General features: G+C 35.5%; 3 protein-coding genes across 28 annotated transcripts; 2 read left to right on the top strand and 1 right to left on the bottom strand.

The window, feature by feature from the left end:
* The first annotated feature begins 1,633 nt into the window (after window positions 1-1,633).
* On the top strand, window positions 1,634-24,549 carry LOC137727994 (BRASSINOSTEROID INSENSITIVE 1-associated receptor kinase 1-like). Of its 5 annotated transcripts, none has more exons than XM_088685302.1 (11): window positions 1,634-1,685; window positions 18,101-18,477; window positions 18,571-18,623; window positions 18,734-18,805; window positions 18,979-19,323; window positions 19,645-20,036; window positions 20,620-20,875; window positions 21,042-21,170; window positions 21,323-21,649; window positions 22,850-23,244; window positions 24,118-24,549. In XM_088685302.1, the coding sequence occupies exons 4-11, from the start codon at window positions 18,775-18,777 to the stop codon at window positions 24,307-24,309; spliced, it is 2,067 nt and encodes a 688-aa protein (XP_088541428.1). In that variant the 5' UTR covers window positions 1,634-1,685; window positions 18,101-18,477; window positions 18,571-18,623; window positions 18,734-18,774; the 3' UTR covers window positions 24,310-24,549. The 5 variants fall into 5 exon arrangements, with proteins under 5 accessions (XP_088541428.1, XP_088541430.1, XP_088541429.1 ...); XM_088685304.1 differs by having other exon boundaries at window positions 1,646-1,685; window positions 18,101-18,307; window positions 18,503-18,623; XM_088685303.1 differs by having other exon boundaries at window positions 1,646-1,685; window positions 18,571-18,648.
* On the top strand, window positions 1,670-14,042 carry LOC137711105 (BRASSINOSTEROID INSENSITIVE 1-associated receptor kinase 1-like). 2 transcript variants are annotated; one of them, XM_088685305.1, is made up of 14 exons: window positions 1,670-2,002; window positions 2,104-2,236; window positions 2,364-2,435; window positions 2,581-2,724; window positions 6,323-6,394; window positions 6,505-6,576; window positions 6,680-6,729; window positions 8,325-8,480; window positions 8,573-8,914; window positions 9,239-9,630; window positions 10,686-10,944; window positions 11,659-11,744; window positions 12,655-12,737; window positions 14,013-14,042. In XM_088685305.1, exons 1-11 carry the CDS (start codon window positions 1,918-1,920, stop codon window positions 10,908-10,910), a joined length of 1,743 nt encoding a protein of 580 aa, XP_088541431.1. In that variant the 5' UTR covers window positions 1,670-1,917; the 3' UTR covers window positions 10,911-10,944; window positions 11,659-11,744; window positions 12,655-12,737; window positions 14,013-14,042. The 2 variants fall into 2 exon arrangements, with proteins under 2 accessions (XP_088541431.1, XP_088541432.1); XM_088685306.1 differs by having other exon boundaries at window positions 12,838-14,042.
* Window positions 3,197-5,989, bottom strand: LOC137711116 (uncharacterized). 21 transcript variants are annotated; one of them, XR_015956413.1, is made up of 8 exons: window positions 5,605-5,956; window positions 5,416-5,482; window positions 5,228-5,322; window positions 4,791-4,898; window positions 4,364-4,425; window positions 3,690-3,757; window positions 3,457-3,590; window positions 3,197-3,366 (listed from the first exon to the last, which is right to left on the bottom strand). XR_015956413.1 is itself a non-coding variant. In XM_088685321.1 (8 exons), exons 3-8 carry the CDS (start codon window positions 5,241-5,243, stop codon window positions 3,326-3,328), a joined length of 384 nt encoding a protein of 127 aa, XP_088541447.1. In that variant the 5' UTR covers window positions 5,244-5,322; window positions 5,416-5,482; window positions 5,605-5,966; the 3' UTR covers window positions 3,197-3,325. The 21 variants fall into 21 exon arrangements, 13 of the variants coding, with proteins under 13 accessions (XP_088541447.1, XP_088541449.1, XP_088541448.1 ...); XR_015956412.1 differs by having other exon boundaries at window positions 3,197-3,330; XM_088685321.1 differs by having other exon boundaries at window positions 3,457-3,545; window positions 5,605-5,966.
* Window positions 24,550-25,011: the final 462 nt, after the last annotated feature.

The following is a 25,011-nucleotide window of genomic DNA, read 5'->3' as shown; positions in this document are numbered from 1 at the left end:
AACAATAAAATAAAGTCAACTGTTGAAATTTAAAATTCAACGTCAAAATAAAAAAATAATTTTTTTAGAACATATTCACTTTACTATTGGATGGTGTGTGTATTGAGTTTGGTTGGTTGTTTGTATATTGAAGATTGGTTGGTGTGTGTATTAAAGTTTGATTGGTTGGTGTGATTTGTTTGGTTTTGAAATTTTTGTCGAAATTTAATTTTTTTTTAATGTCAAAACACTTGTCAAATTAAATTAAAATAATATAATTCAAAAGTTCAAAAAAAAAAAAAAATCTTTTTATTCCGAAATTTGGATCTTGATAGTTTGGTGATATTCACTGTTCATAGACTTAAATTCCGTCTTTTAATGGACTAAATATTTGGGTTTGTGTCTAAGGGTTGGAGCTGGTATAAGGACTTTAATGAAATCTTTTTATTCCTAAAAGAGTATTGCCTCATATGATAAAGTCCATATAGTATAAATCCTAAGTTTGAAGTTTACATAATTTTATGTGATAATTTCATTAGAAGTTTAGTTAATTTAAATTGATTTTATTGTAAAATATTTTTTGTGAACATTATTACCCAAAAAAGTTCAAAATTCTCGAAGCCAAATCTTATTCTTTAGAACTACAATAGCTTCAGTATTGGCTATGTCATGGTCTATTATTTCTGATCAGAATCAGACTTGGACTCTTTGCAACCCTTGGTCAACTAAATGAGTTATTAATTAAAAGTATTGTTCTAAAAATTTCCGCCTAGCGCGCTTAAACCCCGCCTAGGTGCTAGGCGGCTGGTCATCGCCCCAATTAATGCCTAGGCATTTGAAAATTAAGAAAAGGCGCCTAGACCTACTGAAGAGCCCGCTAAGACCTGCCCAGGTTGCTGCTAACTTAGATAGAAAATATATAACTTTCATTTTGCATTTATTTTTTTCAATAAATTGTAAAAGACTTGCTGAATACTTAAATGAACACATATTATATGTTTGTTTCCCATGTTTTCATTATGTTCCAATAACATAATATATATGTCATTTTATTTTGTAGTTCATAATGAAATTATATATATTTTAAATATAAATAGACATTTATTTACACTAAATATAATAGATATAATTAAATCTGCCTCGTCCGCCTAGGCACCTGCCTGGACTCCGCCTAACCACCTAGGCGCTAGGCCCCAACCCGCTGCCCTACTAGCATCTAGCTTCTTTTAGAACTTTGATTAAAAGTAGCTTGATAACCATTTTGTTTTCAATTTTTAATTTTTAGTTTTTACTTTTCTATTATGAAATTAACTAAAATAGTTCATGAAATTAGCATAATTCATTAATTTGGTTTCTGAGATTTGAAATTACTAGAAGTGATTCCTGAGTTTGTTAACTGTCAATCATTTTAGTTATTCCGTTAAAAATATTCATTAAATAAGAATCAAATGATAAAAATAACCTTAATTTAATAAACAATTGACCATAATAATTTGACAAGAAATTGAAGATAATTTTGTATTTTTACATTATGATCAAAATAGTTGAAAGTGAATAAAATCAGAAATCTCACAACAAAGCGAGGAATTGCAGAACAATTTCAGGAATCCGCTAAAAAGTCAAAGATAAATATAAACAAAAGAAGAAATGAAACTTCCGACGCGATGGGCTGCGACTTTGACTGATTGAGAGTCCTCCATCCGCCAGCTCCTCCGTCTTCCTCCCAAACCTTTTACCTTTCTTTATTTCCTCTCCAAAACTAGCGAGCTGAGATTTCAACCTCTCTCCCAAAGAAGCAGTGGCATTCTTTTCCAAACGCAATCTGCAATTTAATCAAACAGCCACCGAATTTTCTGGAATCCGGTCAACGAAGAGATGCTTCGGATTTTGATCGGTCAACGCCAGCTGCTTACCTGAGCTCCAACAGACCCAACAGCAATGATGTCCTCCGACTCTGTTTCTGTATGGCTGATTCTGCTGTTTGGCTTCTTTCACCTCCATAAGCTCGCTGCCAACGTAGAAGGTATGTCTGTGTCTGTGTGTTTTTTAATTTGGGTGTGTTTGGTTGCGGGAATTGGACTGAGCTAATGAATGAATGAATGAATGAATGATTGGATTTGACAGGTGACGCATTGAACGCGTTGAAGACCAATCTAGCTGATCCAAACAATGTTCTGCAGAGTTGGGATCCGACTCAAGCCCATCACTGCACCTGGTTTCATGTCACTTGTAATAGCGAAAACAGCGTTACTCGAGTGTAAGCAAACCCAACAAACACCTCCTTTTCAATTCAGTTCAATTCAATTCGATTCAGTTCAGTTCAATTCACTTGTAACAGCGGAAATAGCGTTATGCGAAGTTTTTAACATTTTAGCTCCACCCAGTGATCTTGGCAATGCCAATCTCTCTGGTCGACTGGTGTCACAGCTTGGTGTGCTTTCCAAGTTGAAGTACTTGTAAGTGTGTTTTTCGCTCTGCTTTTTTGTTCGGGTCTTATCCAACTGTTCCATCACTGTGCATTTGAATTGAAATTGGTATCGATACACGACGAATGAATTTCACTACTGCATTTGACATTATTGAAACACTCTTTCTTGACAGGGAACTTTTCAATAATCGCATAACTGGAAACATTCCCGAAGAGCTTGGGGGTTTGTCAGACTTGGTGAGCTTGGATCTTTACTTGAACAATTTACATGGTACCATTCCAGCGACACTTGGCAACCTTGCCAAACTAAGTTCCCTGTATGAACCCCCATCCTTTTGTTAGATAAAATCTGTCGTCTTTATTTTTTATTTGATATGCTAATTATGCTGTTTTTAATTGTTCCGTTGGGGTGACTTTCTTCCCTAAAGTCCATGATAGCATTTCGGCTCAACCCAATATTGTGGTAAAGGCATAGCTTGAGTTTTGACTTTTTCTAGGAATGGGTCCTAAACAGTAAAGGGCCTTAACACCGGAATATTTACAGAAATACTTGAGGCAATAGAATCCGTATGATGCCGCAAGTTTTAAAACTTTGTTAAACATGTACAAATATATTAAAATCTAATTGTATCCATATCAAAGAAATATTTATTTACATCCTCATAATTAATAAGGAAAAGAAAAAAATAGATATATATACACATACATACATATATATCACATACTAAAATCTGTCTACAATTACCAAAGTCTATTTGCATTCTTACGTGTAATAATGAACAAAAGATAGGTATTTGAATAATACATTACATAGAAAAAGTTGTGGATTAAGTTGTTCATACAAATACAATCACATAAAAATATTTTCCATGTCCCAACTCTTCACACTACATTCAGTACTTCACTCTTCTTTCTTTGTTATTCTGTAGATAAGGATGTACATTTTTCCTCAAGTAACGCTAAAAATAAATTTAAAGAGGTCCCTTATGTTAACAATACAATCACACATGCTAATTGAATACTCTTAAAGAAAAAGAAGAGGAACTCACGCTGTGCTTCTTGAAAGCTGGCGAGAGAGAACTGGAACTGGGTTGGAAGAATGTACTGGAAGCAAATGGAACACCCCAGCCTTTTCAGCCTCGTCATGAAATAATTTTAACAATTTGGTCAAGTATAAAACCATCTGCCAATTATGGTTTTTTTAAATTATGTAGAAGCCAAAAATCTAATAAATAGTCTAACAACAATGGAAAACTTCATGAAAGATTAAAAATCTTTTTACCTCTGCCTGTGGTCAATCTTTTTTACTCCTATGCAAGGCGGTTGGGATTCATGAGTGTATCTGCCCTTCTGAGATGCAAAATATAAGAACATGATGTAAATGTCAGAAAAATAGAAGATCACTTTTTTTTTTTTTTTTCGTTTCAAATGCAAGAAAAATTAAATCACCTATATAAAAATATTCAAACTCAGTAACGTACAGAAAAAATCCAAATTGCAAAACAGTAAAATTCAACACAAAACCAAAATAAAAAGGAGGTACATTGAGTAGGCAAAAGTATTTAAATTATAGGATTTGAGAAATTTTAAGCTATATAGGAAATTCAATAATATTCTTGTATCCAATTAATACTATTCAGTTTTTTATGATATTCTATATAACTGTAAAATTATCTAACAGAAATTTAAACATTCATTACTTTCTATGTCCATATACATCCCTCAATACATGAATTGACCAATCTGTTAGTTTGCTCTTATGATCTTTTAAAGCATTCCATAAAACCTAAGGTGTTCATGTTGCCGGTGATAAAAATGAATGTAGCACAACGAAAGAATATACATATATATACATACATATACATATACATATATATAGCATAATTGTGATGCTACATACTGACCTGGTAGAGAAGATGACTTTGTGTTCATTTGAAAAATGAGTATAAGACTAACCTTTATAGAGCACCTATGAATCACTTCCAAAATGAGATACACAAAATCTGAAACTGCTGCACCTATCCAAAGTTATAAACCAAAACTAATTAAATAACAATTAGGCAAGAACAACAAAATGCGACAAACAAAATGAAAACACCAAAAATCATATCAAGGTTGAGAATTTCTAATTTATTAGAATTAGGGATCCATTAATAGAACTAAGTCACACGTACTAATTTTATTTATTTGGCCAAAAACAGAAAAAACTGAAAACACCAAATTAAAAAGAGTAGGCAAATGAAGAACATTCACACCCACACTTATCAATTTACACATAAATTTCAATTTTGAATCATTTGGGCTTGCAAAAAAATGCATAGAAATGCAAAAGAAGATGAACAAATTGAAGCAGAGTTAAATGTACTGGGCAATCACGACTCACCCGACATTGCTATCAAGCTCTGTTGCATGTAATACCTTACAATTGACAGCACGTTTACAAAGGTTTTGAAAGGCTTAGATTCAACTTTAAAATATGTAAGACTCTGAGCTTCAAAACCAAAACAAACCCAACTGCACTTTTAGTTCACCAACCCCGTTGAATAAAATCCAATTCAATAAAACAACAGAAAATTAAACAACCCAAAAATCAAAACAAGCCCACTTGTAGTTGTAGCTCACTAATCCGTTGGATTAATTGATGCCAAATTCATTCAGAAAACATACAATTAACAACCCATAAGAGCCATCCAAAAACCCAACCAATTAACCAAAAAATACCACTTGTACTTTTAGCTTAGTCTTCCGATTGAATCAGATCTATCATCAAATTTCAATCAGAAAATAGAAAATTAAGAACAGCCCAGAATTTCCACTCACCTGCTGTGAAACTCATCCCTGTTGAGCAGCAGTAGGAACCAGTAAACTGGGTGACATATACAACTAATTAAAACACTCAACTTTAGCTGCTTCAGCTACATAACAGAAAAAAGTTAATTTAACTATAATTAAGTAATCTGGTTTAAGACTAATAAAAAAGCTTGGGAATTTCGGCTGTAAAATCACACCTCAAGCAGCAACTCGACAAAGTCTGCGAAATTAGAATCCAAAATGCGATCTTCAGTCTTCCGGCTTCTGTTGCAAAAATTAATCCCACAATCCCCAAAATATTAAAAACTTGAAGTTTGATTTGAAATTAAAAATGCATTCTTTGAAGATAAATTCCAAAAATTCAAAGTTATATGCGAGAGAGATACCTTGTTGGTATTCGGAGTTAGAGTGAGGAGTTCTCGAATTGGGAGCGGCGGAGTTCCGTTGCAAATTTTCTTTCCACGGGTGAAGGGTGATTGCGATTTTTTGGCTAGAGGAAATGAGGTTTTAAGATTTTTGGAATTTTGAGAGAATGGATAGTGTGGCTGGTTGTGAGACAGAGAAAGAGAAGTCGATGGAAAATGAGGGGTGTTTTCATCCCCTTCGATAGAAAAAGATGAAGCAAAAGAGCATAGAAAAGAGGAAAAGAGAAAGGAAGCATCGATCACCAACACGTGTAAAAATGGTCCAAACCAAAATTAAACAAATCAAGCAGGATAAAATCGGTATCACACTGCTCTATGTACTTCATGGGGGAAATAGAAGGGAATTCTGTGAGGATTCACATCTTTGAGTGGGTGAACCCTCACATCTTTGAGTTATTGAGATATGGAATTATGAGTGCTCATTATTCTGTTTATTTTTGTCCGTAACTCCATATGTACTTTGTGCGCACTCAGAACTCATATACTCTTGTAATGTCTATATAGCGACTAGAAAAATGGTAAAAAAAAAAAAAAAAAAAAAAACTTAATGTCGCAAAACTACTTTAGCATTTTACTAAAGCGTCCCTTATAATTTGAATAATTATCTGTTGAAAATATAATATTTGCTGTTGTTGCGATTATTTGTGATTTAATTAGCACTTTCTGTTCCATGAAATAGGCGTCTATCCAACAACAACTTGTCAGGGAATATTCCAGAGACTTTGACTAACATCCAATCATTGCAACTCCTGTGAGTTTCATACACTTTCATCGCAATAAGAGGGAGGAGAGAGAGAAAATCTACTAATTTCTCTGCAATCAGAGAATGCAAATAACATATAGTTTTGCCATGGAATGCAGGGATCTTTCAAATAACAATCTGTCAGGGGATATTCCAGTCAATGGATCTTTTTCACTTTTGACTCCCGTAAGGTTTGTTGAACCCACTTTATTTTTTTTCTTTACCTCTTTCCGACGGTGGCCGTCCCAGCGGACGATCTGAATGATGGACTGGCTGCTATTCTTCATTTTGCAGTTTTGCCAATAATCCTCGTCTGAATCCACTTCCAGCCTCTCCAGATCTAGGTTTTTACAACTTATACTGTTCTTGTGATATTAACTCAAATTTGTTTTGAGAACAGTTGAATATCAGAGTACTATACTACAAAATAAGAATATTATTAAACAAATAAAAATACCAAAACGGTTACAAAATTTTAAGAGACTACATTGTGACACATTTGTTCTAAGGGGAATAACAGGCATCCTATTTATAATAAACTATAACCCTAATCTCTAACAAATCCTAATTTTAACGGGCTGACCTCAAATCCTAAACTTATTACTTTCCGACTGGCTCTGTTTTGTTTCACAGACACTTGTGATATCGACTCCAGTCCATTGGTAGTTAATGTTTTTTCTTGGTGCTTTTTTGTTAAAATTTTTTTCATGGTACAACATTATTGTTGGAATCACTGCTATAAAGATTCTAAGAAGATGCTAGTTAGGAAAGGAATGGATTGAGGATCCGAGGGGATGCTCCTAAATTCCTATGAGTTTGAAGAAATGAATTAAAACAATGACATGTGAGACAGTGAGAGAGAGTTCATCATATAACATCCGACTTTTAAGGATTTTCATCTCGTTCTGGTTCATGTTGTGCAAATAACCCTTCCTTTTTAACTCTGGTGATTCATATTAGGTGCCAGATTCGGTGAAATAGTGTCTGGATTCCGTATCGGTACGGACGTACCATTACTTTAGCGATTCGGTGGTGAATTTAGTGGTTCATCTAATCATCTCTAATAATTTCTAATCAGATTAAAGAAACTGAGAAAAGTAAACGCACCTGTAATTTTTGGAAACAGAGGAGTGAAACAACTGGAATTTTGGGAAGCTCGGTGCTTCTGGTTTTCATTGGGCAGACAGAAGACGAAGAGGGAGAGGAAGAGAGAAAATTTTACTTTCACTTTTTGCATTTAATTCTTTTGATTCGAACGAAATTTGTTGAATTGAGGAAGCAGATCTCTTGCTATCAACAACTCTCCAACAAAACCAATGACTGTGGCTTCCAAGGTTGTTAATTTTCACCTCTTTTTTCGAATTTTCACCAGATAAGTTAATTTCTGGATTTGTTCAATTTGGACTGTTAGAGATTTGCAATGGGGTGGAGAGATCATGTGTTTGTACAAGTGGTGAGATTTTTGTGTTAAAATATTAATGATATAAAAAATAAAATTTCTCACAATTTATATAATAACATGTGGTGCACCACTTGTGTTACGGACACACGAAAAATCAATTCAATGAAATGGGTCTATCAACACTCTTTTCTTATTGTATTAGTGGAGAGACCCATCTGCAGTGTTGATTTTTTTAGAGAAGATGTAAGAGTCGGTGGCCCACAGCATTTCCCAAATTCCATATTAATTTGAGAATATTTATATTATTCTGATTAGAAAGTTAAGTGAATTAATTGTTTTTGATTTGTAAAATAATTGCTTACAAATAATCAATTCTATTAAACAAAAATAATTGCTTACAATGAACAATAACTATAAATTATTGTAAAATGTATATGTATTATAAATATTTTTAATTTATATTTTTTAACGAATTAAGAATGAATCGAATTGAATATCATATTGTCTATGTGTACTCTCTAACGAATAGTACCATAGGTTACAACCGAATTACGAACTCGCACCGTGCCACTAATACTGCGGCTATTGCTGGAGGGGTTGTTGCTGGTGCTGCTTTGTTGTTTGCTGCACCTGCAATTGCACTTGCTTATTGGCGACGAAGAAAATCACAGGATCATTTATTTGATGAACCTGGTTAGTGAACTATAAGAGTAATATAGCTTGATCAAGTTGGTGTTGTAGTTGTTGTATGGGATGCAGGTTTCACTAATGTACTGTCTTTGCAGCTCAGGAGGATCGAGAAATTCATTTACGACAGCTCAAAAGGTTTTCTTTGCGCGAGCTACAAGTTGCGACGGATACCTTTAGCAACAAAAATATTATTGGTAGAGGTGGATTTGGTAAGGTTTATAAGGGATGCTTAGCAGATGGAACTCTGGTTGCTGTAAAAAGACTTAAGGAGGAGAGAACCCAAGGTGGGGAGCTACAGTTCCAAACAGAAGTTGAAATGATTAGCATGGCTGTCCACCGCAATCTGCTTCGTCTGCATGGTTTTTGCATGACACCAACAGAAAGGCTGCTTGTATATCCTTATATGGCTAATGGAAGTGTGGCATCATGTTTAAGAGGTACTCATCTAAATTGTTTGCTGCGTTGATAAATCTTTTTGTTTTCACAACATTAAATTTTTTATGGATTTCATTGATAAAATGAATTTAAAAACCCGACCAATTTGGTTTGGAGTATCAACACTGATTTCTTTTAATATTTTTTTTTCCTTCAATTTAAGTTACCTTCTCGATGCTGATTTATTTATTTCTGTTTAATTTGAAAAGAATGACAAGATGACCCTTTTTTGGGTAGGACAGGTGGTATGATATGCGTTAGACCACACTACTTGTTGCTTGTAATTTGAAATTCTCCTCTCATAGTATGTGGATATATTGTTGTAGATCGTCCAGAAGGACAACTTGCACTTGATTGGCCAATAAGACAACGCATTGCATTGAGATCTGCAAGAGGCCTTGCTTATCTACATGATCACTGTGATCCAAAAATTATTCACCGTGATGTGAAAGCGGCAAACATATTGTTGGACGAGGAATTCGAAGCAGTTGTTGGAGACTTTGGGTTGGCTAGACTCATGAACTACAAGGATACACATATTACCACAGCTGTACGTGGCACAATTGGTCATATAGCACCAGAGTACTTTTCAAATGGAAGGTTTTCCGAGAAAACTGATGTTTTTGGATACGGAGTCATGCTTCTTGAACTCATCACTGGGCAGAGGGGTTTTGATCCTCAGCTTGCGAGTGATGATAATCTCATGTTAGTTGATTGGGTATGCACTTACGTCTTTCTGTTTGTGTATGTAGCTAACTTATTGTTATATGCAAGATTATTTCCCAACAACATTTGCATGAGGTCCACCTTCTGATTATATATTATCATTCTAAATCTTCGATAATATCTTTCATATTTTATATCAAAAAAGACATAATGTTGTTGAAATTCAACGATATTCTAGCTTCAATCTATTTTGTGTCCCTAAGTCCAAATCTTGGAAATTATCAAAGTTTCAATACTCAGATTGTTGTAGAAATGTTATATAATGTACTGTAAATTAGAAGCCTCTCTCGTTACCAATGTTGCTTTTTATTTTAGCTGAAAATAATGGGTCTCCTTATTTAATGATTTTATTTCAAACCGCTAATCTCTTATGACGTTCTAAATCATTCTGTATGGAACATTTCTGCAATAAGTTTAGTTCTTTCTAAAGATACTTTAAAAAACTATTACTCTTTATGCAGCTGCCAAGTTCCTGTTTGATTAATGTATAAATCGCTTGTCTTTTTTGGCCGAAATGTTGAAAGCAGTTAGAATCATGGATCGAAGAAAAAAAACTAATTAGCTTTTAGAAAATAAGTATGGTTTAATTAGCTTTTATTAGTTAGAGTTATGATTAAGCTGTGAAGATTTATTTATCTTTATGTATAACAGTCTAACGTTTAATTTGTCAGAGATTAATTTTTACGTTTCCTTTGTTACTATTATTGTTGCTTCCTTTGCCAATATATTGGCCTTGCTGTGATTTCTTGAAGAATTTGGCATATGTTTCTTGAAGAATTTGAATTCATCATCTCTTTATTCTCACTATCTTGGCCTCTCGCTTCTTTCTATTCTCCCTATTTGCATCTTTGTCTTATCTTTGCATCATACCAATATTTGAATGACGGTACATTTTTGTAAGAAGTTTGATTTTCTGGAGAAAACGGAAAGAACAGTGGCCCTTCAAATTTTGAACATTACATTTTACTCTCCTAGGTGCCCTCAGCTTTTGTTTCAAATTGTAGAACTAGCTGACATTTTCCTTATTATTTTGACTAAAAAAATTAGGTCAAACGGCTACTGAAAGATCGGAGGTTAGAAACACTTGTTGATTCTGAACTAAATAGAAACTATATTGACGATCAAGTAGAGCAGCTGATCCAAGTAGCTCTACTGTGCACACAAGGCTCCCCAAGGGAACGGCCCAAGATGTCAGAGGTTGTCCAAATGCTAGAAGGCAATGGTTTGGCTGAAAGATGGGAGGAGTGGCAGAAAGAAGAGGTGTTCTTGTGAAACCCCGTCCTTGGATTTCATTGTTTAAAATAAGGTATTTTGTATTCCTAGTTTTGACGCATTTATATGTGTGGGGTTTGTTTCTTTTTTTTTGTTTTGAAAATGGGTAAAAGACGAAAATGCCCCTCTTGTGCTAAACGGGATTTTACATAGACGTATTTGATTCTTTTGTATTTTTCTATTGTTCTTGGCATATTTAGATATTACATGTAACTATAAACGCGCAAACGGATTAGAGTTTGAAATTCGAATGAGAAGGTTACGAATTTTCTAAATAAAATGACATTTTGGTAAATTAAAGTGGAACTTTCTGGAAGCCAATGGCTTCCTTTTTCTTCTTCCCTGTGTGCAAAACCAGCAGCTTTGCTGCTGTGTTCTTCTCCTCTTTAATTCTCCTTCACTCCAAAAACTTCATTGAATCATAACATTTTCGTACGGCAATGAAATCACCCATATGTCGAAGTCTATGTATTCGTAGCGCAGCCCTTTTCATTTTATACCAAACCCATATGCTGGAACCAAGCGTGCCCATATGTTGAAGCCCAGAAACTTTGACGATTTACGTAGTTTTTTTCGCCGATTCTGGCTAACCTCGCTGGGGATAGGTCTCGATCCAAGAGAGAAAAATACTTCCCTCTTTATGCGCTTCCAGGATATGTAAGTGGGTCTTCCGAATTTCAAGTTTCATTTTTGAACAAGTTTGAGATTTATGTGTTTAACTTGAATTTCCGGTGTTCTTGTTGAGGAGTTGTGGTGGTGACATTGATTTAGCTAAGTGGTAGATTGATGAACAACTTTGGAGGAGTTTGGAGGGCAGGACAAGAACAAGAAAAGGTACATACTTTAATTTTATTGAATTGTTTGTAGTCTTTGGCTAAAAGAGGAAGGATTATGCATGATATGGGTAAGCTAACACATTGAAATAGAAGTTAAATATGATGCCTAGATAGTTTGGGATTGCCATGAAATTGTAAATTGGATTAAACGAGTATGGGTTCTACAATGCACAAAACTTGTTCATTTTGCAGAGAGCAACTATGTTTCAAGTAGCCTACTTTGGCTCTCGATTTCTATGTCCTTGTGAGTTCCTTTTGATCTAATATTGTGTGTTTTGAAAATAGACATGTCCGTGATCAAAACCCTTCTGATTTCACTTAATTCTGTTGTATTTTGATTGATCAAAAATCGTGTCCAAAGTTGAGTCACAGGGCTGCCAGACAGCAGCAAGTTTTGTATTTCCAGTTTTGGGAGTCCATTTTATAGTTGGAATAACTTTCAATTTAGGGCTCCGTTCTCTACGACTATTATATGATTTTAAAGTACACAAAACAAGCCTCCAAAAACCATTTAAGATGGTACCATTTGGTTCAAATTTGAGCGGTCATTATGAGCTTAAACTTGGTTGATCAAAGCAGTTACATGCAACTTTTGTATAGAAGAAGATTGTTATTTCTACATTATGCAATTCTTATCCGAGTCTTTCTTTAAATTACTTTGCTTTATACTAGTGTTGTTATTTGAAGTATAAGTTGTACTAAAATAATGCCTATGCTACACAAGTTAATAAATTGTAATTACTCACTTCCAGCTTAAATTGATTCCTTCCAGCTTATTTCCGTCTGACTTCTGATTAGGGTCACAAATTTCTCTCTGACTTCTGATTTTTGAATTTGTGCCCAGTTTTTTGTTTGTTGAGATTTTCGGCCTACGGTCTGATTGACGTTGGGTTTGCTGGAGTTTACAGGTCTATGTGTGCAGCAAGCAAAATCCTTTCATTCATATGAGCTTCTTGGGCCTCTTTACCTTCACAGCAGCTTACCTACCTGGGTCAGTAATCTTAAATTGATTTCTTGATTTCTGTTGTTGAATGTTTATCTTAAATTGATTCCTTCCAGCTTATTTCCGTCTGCTGATCTTTTGGCTCCAGAATACCATATGGAGACATATCATCTTTCTCTTCTCTCTCTCCGTCTGTCTTTCTCTCTTTATGAGCGCTGTCTTTCTTTCTTTAGGTGCGCACCATCAGGGGTCGGGCCGTAATTAAATCTTATCTTTTTGCTATATTTCTTTTACTTTTGAGTATTATGAGGGTGGGATTTTAGACTTATCAACGATAAAAAAAATTGCTTTCATTTTATAGGAGTGAAAGATTTGATTTTTCACGCATTTATCTTTTAATTTTATTTGTTTATTTAGTTTTCCCAATATTTTGGGTGAAATTCTACCCCATGCATTTGGGTCTTAGTCTTTTCTAGGCCAGTTGCTAGAAAAAAAAAGGCGTTTTAGAGAGAGAAAGAAGACAGCTTGAAAAATTTAGTATCTTGAAGTGATAAAGCAAAGAGATTTCCAAAGTTAATCAAATTGTTATCATCAGCTTGCTCTCTTTGGATTAATTGATGTTATAATGCATTTTGAAGCTTAAATTATAGATTCCTTTTCTGTGGCAAACCTTGATTTATCAGTGTATAGAAAAAAATATCAATTCATTTCAGTTTAAATATTTCTGAAAAGTTAGAGATCGTTTTATTAGTTTCTAATTATACACTACGGAAAAGTTCAACATCTGCTGAGCACGTTGACCGTTTGTAAATTAGCCAAATTATAGGGTCATGTGCAGGTGTTGTGTTTAAAACTTCTTTTTTTCACGAGTTTTTATTAAGCTTTGTGATTTTTTTTTTGTATCTGTTGATTTCTAAATTACTATAATTAAGAACAAGATTAGTGAATTTATAATTTGCTGCTTAGCTTAACACGATCCTTGAATAAACTGTGGAAAAAGAAACAAGTTTTGCTGAAATCAATTTAAAGGCACAAAAACAAAGGTATAAAAAAAAATCTATTGGATGATGTAATTTGGTTTGGATTTGTAAAGTACGCTTTTCAATGTGGATTAATTGTTTAAATAATTTTAGATTATGCTGATTGTCTGTTTTCTCTTATTTTGTGTTTTCCAACTATTTTTCTGTAATTGCCTTTTGTTTATATTATATGACAGGTGTGTAATTCTTATTTTGATAATTTTTTCTCCTTTCTCTCTTTGATACTTTGCATGTGTATTCACTTGGGAAAAATACTTAAGTCTGAATGATATTAATGCTGCAGGATATATTTTCTTTTGGAGCCATAAAATCTGCAAACAGTTTTCCAAGTATACAACGAGGTTGCTGGCCTTTCAGCACTTTGACTTTGGGTACACAGATAACACTGCAGTATACCATGCAAAAGGTTTTTTTCCTTCCCTTTTGCCCTTTTTTGGGATATTAGTTACAAAATCTGTTTAGAGCATACATGTGAAATTTACAGGACGGGTTAGTAAGTTAATTAGTTAATTTGATTCTCAATGGATGTGAGTTATTGCGATTTGCAGAGATAGACTAAAGACTTAAGGAAAACAATGTTTGTTTCGAGTACTTCTCACGCCATCGAGGCACAAATGTTGTTTATGCATTAATTAATTTTCTTTATATCGAAATTGAATAAATTTAATTTTCCCTGATATCCAAATGTATTGAAGTAATTTTGATTGAAGTTTGTTTATGTCTGCTTTCCAAGATTCATTTTTTGGTTACTAGATATCTCATTCCGTTTACGGTGTGCTTTTTTTAGTTAATTGAAAAAAAGGCTTTTTATTCTTTGGTTTTCAGGACTTCATTTACTGTTTATAAGTCAACCCCGCAATACTAAAGTACAAGAGAAACAAGGATTAGAGGTAATTTTTGCTCTAACTTGGAATAGTTTCTAAGATTTGTATTGTGCAATTGGCCAGTGTTAATGACACACCCCGATCGAGATCAGGGCATGCTGGCCGTCACGTGGAAGTGACGTAACCATGTACACAGTGCGGAAGCTAATAAAATAATAATATAAATAGTACGAATAAATAAAAACTAGCTTTACACAAAGTAATAACAAACAAGTGCAAGCGTAAGTGAGACACTAAGTTCAGAGCATAAAAGCCTAATGCAGTCCAGGAGAAAACGACGCAACAAAAGTACACCCGAAGGTGGTCCTACACTGGTGATCGTCTGTCAGATATGCCGGGGAAAACCTTAGGGAAACCACCAAACGTGCTAGCCAACTAGAACCTGGAGGGGCACAAAACAAAAGCGTGAGTGGGCAAAAACAAAGCTTTTCGAAAACCATTTAATAAATAAGTTCTAATCCCTTGCCGTAAAACCTGTATACTTCTCAGAAAATAGAGTATATAAATATATAAGTCATGCTCAGGAATATGTTTTGCCAAAACCTTAAGGTAAAATGCAAGTGCTCAGGTAATATCGCATCCATAACATATAATCTGTCAGCCGGAGTCGACTAACGTGACCTGTACGGCTGAATCTAGAGCTCAAATCTCAATCTCACTAACTAGACCTGCACACGAGTCGGAACCACCTAAAGTGGTCTGTACGACAAGCCTGGGTGTAACATATATATACGCCCAAGTGCTACGATCACGTGAAGGCTGGGCGAATAATCGCGGGTTACCTACGAGTCGGAACCACCTAAAGTGGTCTGTACGACAGGACTGTGCACCTAACTTGGATCCAAGCTGAGCGTGTGGTGCGGGAGGTGAACATCACGTGAAGGACTATGCCCAACTCTGGGCGGGAGCATTAACACTGGGGGTGCAGGTTATGAGTTTTCTATGTATCTCAAATCACTACTGAATGTAAACATAAATCACAACTCACCTGACATTTACCTGTGCGTCCGCATCAGCAACATATATATATATATATATATACACACATATATATACACATACATACAATTAACGATTCATAAACAACGGCAAACTATAGGCATGACATATAAACGAATAAACGTTCTAAATCAATTTCTAGGAAAAATATAAGTATATAGGTATATACGGAAAACCAAAAGCCCACTCACTGGTATGTGGAAGGGTCGTAACCCCCCTACCTCGAGTGACCACGCTCGTCCTCGGGATAGGATTCACCTATATGTGAAATAACTATAAAAACGTTAATTTTAAAACACATAACCAATATTAAGAAATAACTTCTCATATAATGCTCAAATGGGGTGTATGAATACACCAACGTGATCTACTCAACCTCAGGAACATCCCCATATTTTTAAAATAATTTTTCACCGTCGCACGTGCCCCACGCGCCGGCCAAGGCACGGCCACACGGGCAGGCACGTGCCTGGCACGCTGACGGCGTCAGGAATATTCCGTTAACTTTAACGGATTTAGTCAACGGCGTTAGGAATATTCCGTCCAAACTGACGGAATATTCCGTCGTCTTCTCCGGCGAGGCTCCGGCGCCGTCGCCGGCGCTGGAAAATCGGGAAAATTTCAAATCGTGATATCTTCTTCGTTTTTCAACCAAATTTCACAAAATTGGTACCAAATTGAAGCTTACAACGAGAGGAACAAAATCATACCAACTTTCAAGTGCTAAAATCCACGAAATCTCGCCGGGAAAATACCCCCAACTCCGGCCAACCTCGAAACTCATGATCCCGATGTCCAAAACCTTCAAACGAACCACCCCGAGCCTCCTAAGGACCTCACCAAGCTTCCTACAAGCTTGAAATTCCAAAAAACATAAGAATTTACGTGTGCATGAACAATACCAAAAATTGGGTATCCCGAGTTTGACGTGAAAACGAAGGTATCCTTACCTGAAATGGGTATGGTTGGACTCCAATGAACCTCACGAGCATGGATATGTACTTTGTTTCTTCGATCTGTGAAGATTTGGGTGGTTTTGGAGTGTGTCCGTACACATGGGTATGAAAATGGGAAGGGAAATGGCACGGGATGGGTGCAGGGATAAGGGAAAGGGTGAAGGGAAGGTGTGGTGCAAAACCAGCCACACCAAGCTCAAAACAACCACACAACGTAAAAATCACACTAGGGGCAAAATCATCTTTTCACGCGTACGGTTTTAAAATTTTCGGAACGGGCTGTCACAGTTAACTACTAAATCGATTAAAAAACATTATGTAGAAGCTGCGCCGCCATTCAATTACCTATGGAATTTATGACATGCAATCAGTTTCTTTTTAGTTGAGTTCAAATAATGTTGATTGCGCTGTTATAAAGCTCTTTTTTCTTGTTAGGTTGAAAATCTTATCGATATATTCTTTATTTAGTTGGTCCAATTTGTAACAGATGAGATTGTTTTGTTTGATGTTTCAATCAAAATTTGATCTTTTTTTTTTGTTTTTTTTTTTTGTGAAATTATAATGGAATTGCAAGTCAAGTATATTTTAGACTCTTGGTTGCATACTCACCTTCCCACAACTATTATATTATCTCCTGACTGGATTGATTTTTATAATTTCCTGGATCTACGGTTACAATGCTTTTTATAATTTCCTAGATCCATCCTTTTTGTTTGTTCATGTTTTTCAGGTTAAATGTGTCTTGTTCATGTAGTTAAGACTGGTGTATTCAAGTCCTGCAGCATCGCGCGAGCATATTACTAGTAAATCCTAAACTTGAAGTTTACATAATTTTATGTGATTATCTCATTGGAAGCTAATTCTTTTAGTTAATTTAACTTTATTTTATTGTAAAATATTTTTTGTGAACATTACCAAAAAAGTTCAAAATTCTCGTAGCCAAATTTTATTCTTTAGAACTACAATAGCTTCATTATTGCTATCATAGTCTATTATTTCTGATCAGAATCAGACTTTGGACTCTTTACAACCTTGGTTGGCTAAATGAATTATTAATTAAAAGTAGTTTGATAACTATTTCGTTTTTAATTTTTAATGTTTAGTTTTTACTTTTTTATTCTGAAATTAATCAAAATAGTTTATGAAATTAGCATAATTCATCAATTTAGTTTTTAAGATTTGAAATTATTAGAAATGATCTCTGAGTTTGTTAACTATCAATCATTTTGATAATTATGTTAAAAAGCTCCATTAAATAAGGAGCAAATGATAAAAATAATCTCAATTCAATAAACAACGGACCATAATAATTTGACAAAAAATGAAAGTAATTTTGTTTTTTTGTACAAAATAATTAAAATAATTGATGATGAATAAAATAAAAAAATCTTACAACAAAAACAAAGTGAGGAATTGCATAACAATTTCAGGAATCAGCTAAAAAGTAAAAAGTAAATATAAACAAAAGAAGAAACGAAACTTCCGACGCGGTGGGCTTCGACTTTGACCGATTGAGAGTCCTCCGTTTGCAGCTCCTCCGTCTTTCTCCCAAACCTTTTACCTTTCATTCTTCTCCAAAACAAGCAAGCTGAGATTTCAACCTCTCTCTCTAAGAAGCAGCGGCATGCTTTTCCAAACGCAATCTCCAATTTAATCAAACAGCCACCGAATTTTCTGGAATCCGGTCAACGCAGCTTCTGCTGTTTGGCTTCTTTCACCTCCACAAGCTTGCTGCCAATGTCGAAGGTATATCTCTGTGTGTTATTGAATTTGGGAGTGTTTGGTTGTGGGAACCGGAATGAACTAATGAATGAATGAATGACTGGAAACATTCCCGAAGAGCTTGGGGTTTTGTCAGACTTGGTGAGCTTGGATCTTTACTTGGCAACCTTGCAAAACTGCGTTTCCTGTATGAACCCCCATCCTTTTGTTAGATAAAATCTATCGTCTTTCTTTTGTATTCGATATGCTAATCTGCTGTTTTTAATTGTTCCATTGGAAGTCCCGTGAGTTTCAAGATTCACAAGAAGGGAACATCCAATCATTGCAAGTCCTGTGAGTTTCATACACTTTCATCGCAGTAAGGGGGAGGAGAGAGTGAAAAGTTACTAATTTCTCTGCCATCGGAGAATGCAAATAACATATAGTTTTGCCATGGAATGCAGGGATCTTTCAAATAACAATCTGACAGGGGATATTCCAGTTAATGGATCTTTTTCACTTTTTACTCCCATCAGGTTTGTTGAAGCAACTTTACTCTTTTTCTTTACCTTTAGGGACAAAAATAACAATCTGACAGGGGATACACTTTCATCTCAGTAAGAGCGAGGAGAGGGTAATATAGCTTGATCAAGTTGGTGTTGTAGTTGTTGTATGGGATGCAGGTTTAACTCATCTACTGTCTTTGCAGCTCAGGAGGATCGACAAGTTCATTTACGACAGCTCAAAAGGTTTTGTTTGCGCGAGCTACAAGTTGCGACGGATACCTTTAGCAACAAAAATATTATTGGTAGAGGTGGATTTGGTAAGGTTTATAAAGGATGCTTAGCTGATGGAACTCTGGTTGCTGTAAAAAGACTTACAGAGGAGAGAACCCAAGACGGGGAACTACAGTTCCAAACAGAAGTTGAAATGATTAGCATGGGTGTCCACCACCGCAATCTGCTTCGTCTGCATGGTTTTTGCATGACACCAACAGAAAGGCTGCTTGTATATCCCTATATGGCTAATGGAAGTTTGGCATCTTGTTTAAGAGGTACTCATCTAAATTGTTTGCTGCGTTGATGAATCTTTTTGTTTTCACGACGTTAAATTTTTTTCCGATCACATTGATATAATGAATTTAAAAACCTAACCAATTTGGCTTGGAGTATCAACACTGATTTTTTTTAATGGTTTTTTTTTTTCCTTCAATTTTAAGTTACCTTCTCGATGCTGATTTTATTTCTGTTTAATTTGAAAAGGATGACAAGAAGATCCTTTTTTGGGTAGGACGGGTGGTATGATATGTGTTAGACCACATTACCTGTTGCTTGTAATTTGAAATTCTCCTAAGTATGTGGATATATTATTGTAGATCGTCCAGAAGGACAACCTGCACTTGATTGGCCAATAAGACAACACATTGCATTGGGATCTGCAAGAGGTCTTGCTTATTTACATGATCACTGTGATCCAAAAATTATTCACCGTGATGTGAAAGCTGCAAACATATTGTTGGATGAGGAATTCGAAGCTGTTGTTGGAGATTTTGGGTTGGCTAAACTCCTGGACAACAAGGATGCATATGTTACCACACATGTATGTGGCACAATTGGTCATATGGCACCGGAGCACTTTTCAACTGGAGTGTCTTCCGAGAAAACTGATGTTTTTGGATACGGAGTCATGCTTCTTGAACTCATCACTGGGCAGAGGGCTTTCAATCCTCAGCTTGCGAGTGATGATGATTTCATGTTAGTTGATTGGGTATGCATTTACGTCTTTCTGTTTGTGTAAGTAGCTAGTTTATTGTTATATGCAAGATTATTTCCCAACAACATTTGCATTTCCTTAGTAATTAGCTTTTAGAAAATAAGTTTGGTTTAATTAGCTTTTATTAGTTAGAGTTATTATTAGCTGTGAAGATTTGTTTATCTTTATTTATAACAATCTAAGGTTTAAACTGTCAGAGATTAATTATTGCATTTCCTTAGTAATTGTTACTATTGTTGTTGCTTCTTTTGCCAATGTATTGGCATTATGTGATTTCTTGAAGAATTTGGCATATGTTTTGTGTCGATCCTAATTTCCTCATCATCTCCTTATTCTCGCTATCTTGGCCTCTCGCTTTTTCCTATTCTCTCTATTGCATCTTTGTCTTCTCTTTGCATGATATCAATATTTGAATGACGATACATTTTTGTAAGCAGTTTGATTTTCTGTAGAAAACTGCGGGCGTTCAAATTTTGAACATTGCAACACATTTTTGTTCTCCTAGGTTCCTGCACCTTTTGTTTCAAATTGTAGAGCCACCCGACATTTTCTGTTTTATTTTTCCTAACAAAATTAGGTCAAACGACTACTGAAAGATCGGAGGTTGGAAAGACTTGTTGATGCTGATCTAAATGGAAATTATATTGACGATCAAGTGGAGCAGCTGATCCAAGTAGCTCTACTGTGCACACAAGGCTCCCCAGGGGAACGGCCCAAGATGTCAGAGGTTGTCCGAATGCTTGAAGGCAAAGGCGAAGGTTTGCCTGAAAGATGGGAGGAGTGGCAAAAAGAGGAGGTGATCCGCCAAGATTTCAACACTATTCATCATCCAAGTACTTGGATCCTAGACTCACCTTCTCCTAATTTTGTGTTGCACTATTTCTGTGTGTTTGAAGAAATGGATGAAAACAATGACATGTGATAGAGAGTTCATCATATAACTTCTGACTTTAAGGATTTTTCATTTAGTTCTGGTTCATGTTGCGCAAATAATATTAGGTAACACTGCTACTGGGGCTATTGCTGGAGGGGTTGCTGTTGATGCTGCTTTACCGATTGCTGAACCTGCAAGTGCACTTGCTTATTGGCGACCGAGAAAACCACAGGATCATTTCTTGGATGTACCTGGTTAGTGAACTATAGGAGTAATATAGCTTGATAAAGGTGGTGTTGTAGTATGGGATGCAGGTTTCACTAATCTACTGTCTTTGCAGCTGAGGAGGATCCAGAAGTTCTTTTAGGACAGCTCAAAACTGTCCTTGCAGCTGAGGAGGATCCAGAAGTTCTTTTAGGACAGCTCAAAAGGTTTTCTTTGCGCGAACTACAAGTTGCAACGGATACCTTTAGTAACAAAAATATTCTTGGTAGAGGTGGATTTGGTAAGGTTTATAAGGGACGCTTAGCTGATGGAACTCTGGTTGCTGTAAAAAGACGTAAAGGGGAGAGAACCCAAGGTGCGGAGCTACAGTTTCAAACAGAGGTTGAAATGATTTGCATGGCTGTCCACCGCAATCTGCTTCGTCTGCGTGGTTTTTGCATGACACCAACAGAAAGGCTGGTTGTATATCCTTATATGGCTAATGGAAGTTTGGCATCATGTTTAAGAGGTACTCTTCTAAATTGGTTGCTGCGTTGATGAATCTTTTTGTTTTCACGAAATTAAAAAATGGTTAAATTACATTTTATACCCTCAGGGTTGAGTGTAATTGCAACCTCATACAACATCTTTAAAACATTTCAATCTCATACATTTACTTATCATTTTTAACAATTTCATATATCCGTTAGTCAAACTGTCAGTTTGACTGTTAAGAGATGACATGGCAAATGTGAGGTCAACATTTTTGTTGACATGGATGCCAACTATGATCCACGTGGAATAAAAACAAATAAAAAAGATTAATAAATAGAAAATTATTATTATTATTATTTTTTATAATTAAAAACTAAAAAAATGGTGTTGTTCATCCCTTTCCTGCTCTCACCCCGTCCCCGCATTCTTCATTTCCCCCCGGCCACCATCGCCACCGTCCCTTTCCTCAGCCACTGCAATGAGGCCAATCCAGTCTCGCTCACCCTCAAACTCGCACACCTCCTCCAGTTCTTCCCCGCCGTTGGTGCCCAAACACTATCCGTGATTCTCCATCGATGCCCAGCCCTTTTTCTCTCCAGGAACCAGCCACCATTAGCCTTCTCCAACACCCCCTCTCCAACCCAATGAGATTGTTGTTTCCAAAACGAAAATGCTATTAATTTTCTAAACTCACAGTTCAGACGGTGAGCGAATTTCAAATTAGAACTACAAGATCGAAGGAACATTTGGAAAAAATCCTTACATTTTCGAATCCAAATCTCACTTTCACTCTTGACAGATTTTTACCAACCAAAACCTTAACCCGAAACTCGTACAATGTTCATAACGGCGTCTATCGTGATTTCAGATCTCAGTAAACATCTCAATCAATCAAATAATACGTAAGGTATGAAAGTGAAATTTTTTAAAGATATTATATGAGATTGCAATAAAGCTTAAATCTGAGATGGTAAAGTGTAATTTACCCTTAAAATATTGTTTGGATTACATTGATAAAAAGAATTTATACACCCGACCAATTTGGTTTGGAGTATCAGTACTGATGTATTTTTCTTAAATTTTAAGTTACCTTCTTGATGTTGATTTTATTTAATGGATAACAAGATGACTCTTTTTTGGGTGTGACGGGTGGCATGATGTGTTTTAAACCACATTACCTGTTGCTTGTAATTTAAAATTCCACTGTCATAATTATGTCGATAAATTATTGTAGATCGTCTAGAAGGACAACCTGCACTTGATTGGCCAATAAGACAACGCATTGCATTGGATTCTGCAAGAGGCCTTACTTATTTACATGATCACTGTGATCCAAAAATTATTCACCGTGATGTGAAAGCTGCAAACATATTGTTAGATGAGGAATTCAAAGCGGTTGTTGGAGACTTTGGGTTGGCTAAACTCATGGACTACAATGATACACATGTTACCACAGCCGTACGCGGCACAATTGGTCATATAGCACCAGAGTACCTTTCAACTGGAAAATGTTCCGAGAAAACTGATGTTTTTGGATATGGAGTCATGCTTCTTGAACTCATCACTGGGCTGAGGGCTTTTGATCTTGCTCGACTTGCGAATAATGATGAAGTCATGTTAATTGATTGGGTATGCTTTTACGTCTTTCTATTTCTGTTTGTAGCTAATTTATTGTTATATGCAAGATTATTTTCCAACAACATTTGCATGATGTCCACCTTCTGATTATATTTTATTGTTCTAAATCTTCCATAATTTCTTTCATATTTTATATATTAAAAAGACATAATGTTGTTGAAATTCAACGATATTCTTGCTTCAATCTATTGTGTCCCTAAGTCCAAATCTTGAAAATTATGTTTCAATACTCATTGTTAAAGAAATGTTATATAATATACTGTAAATTAAGTGTATCTCTCGATACCAATGTTGCTATTTATTTAAGCCAAAAATAATGGGTCTCCATACTTAATCACTTTATTTCAAACCGCTAATCTCATATGACATTCTTAATCATTGTATATGGAACATTTCTAAGGTTTAATTAGCTTTTATTAGTTAGAGTTACGATTAAGCTGTGAAGATTTATTTATCTTTATTTATAACAATCTAAGGTTTAAATTGTCAAAGATCAATTATTACATTTCCTTGGCAATTGTTGTTAGTATTGTTGTTGCTTCTTTTGCCAATGTATTGGCCTTGCTGTGATTTCTTGAAGAATTTGGCATGTGTTTTGTATCAATCCTAATTTCCTTATTATCTCTTTATTCTCGCTATCTTGGCCTCTTGCTTCTTTCTATTCTTTGTTTGCATCTTTGTCATATGTTTGCATCATATTGATATTTGAATGATGATGCATTTTTGTAAGCAGTTTGATTTTCTAGAGATACTGCAGCCCTTCAAATTTTGAACATTACAACACATTCACTCTCCTAGGTGCCTACACCTTCAAATTGTAGAACTATCTGACTTTTCCCTTTTTATTTTAACTAAAATAATTAGGTCAAAAGACTATTGAAAGATCGGAGGTTGGAAACACTTGTTGATGCTGATCTAAATGGAAATTATGTTGACGATCAAGTGGAGCAGCTCATCCAAGTAGCTATACTGTGCACACAAGGCACCCCAGGGGAACGACCCAAGATGTCAAAGGTTATACGGATGCTAGAAGGCGATTGTTTGGCTGAAAGATAGAAGGAGTGGCACAAAAAGGAACTGTTCCGCCAAGATTTCAACCCTATTCATCATCCATGTACTAAATGGATCATAGACTCGACTTCTCATATTTCTCCGAATGAGTTGTCCGGTCCCAGATGATATGCTCGTTGGTTCCGTCCCCTGTATACATGTAAGAAGCCTTTAGAGGATTGGAGAATGTCCATTTTGTATTTCAGTGATACCACATTTGTGCATACGTTTTATCTTTGTTTTCAATTTTGTTTTCGTCTCGCTTATTTTTAAGATCACAAAAATGGAGCTGGTGTTGTTGTAATTTTTATAAGGTTAACTGGCATTACGAAGTTATATGGTGCTAGCAGGAATTAGGAAGGGCCATAAAAGCACCCGTTCCTAATGATTTATGTATCCATCCAGAAATTAGTCCAAATTGTCGAGTAAATAATCATTCTGAACTTATAACTATCTATATTTTTTTAGTGTTCCTATAGATCCTATAGACACTAGGTCAAGTGCGTGGGTACTTGTGTACGGTTAGTGTTTGAAATTTGATTGTGATCATTGCAAGTGCAACTTTGTGGCACTACCCTTATAAGTACTTGTAAGGGATCTAGAGATCACTGCGTGTCATTCCAACATGGGTATTCGAGCTCTGTCTATCTTCTTTTAAAGTATCGTCAATGGGGATACCTCTGATATCTTTGAGGATTTATTTAAGAT

This window comes from Pyrus communis, chromosome 15 (assembly GCF_041283825.1).
Source record: "Pyrus communis isolate YQ-2024b chromosome 15, ASM4128382v1, whole genome shotgun sequence".
Classification (NCBI taxonomy): Eukaryota; Viridiplantae; Streptophyta; class Magnoliopsida; order Rosales; family Rosaceae; genus Pyrus; species Pyrus communis.
The sequence above is the reverse complement of the archived record's forward strand: the minus strand, read 5'-3'. Positions and strand labels throughout refer to the sequence as shown.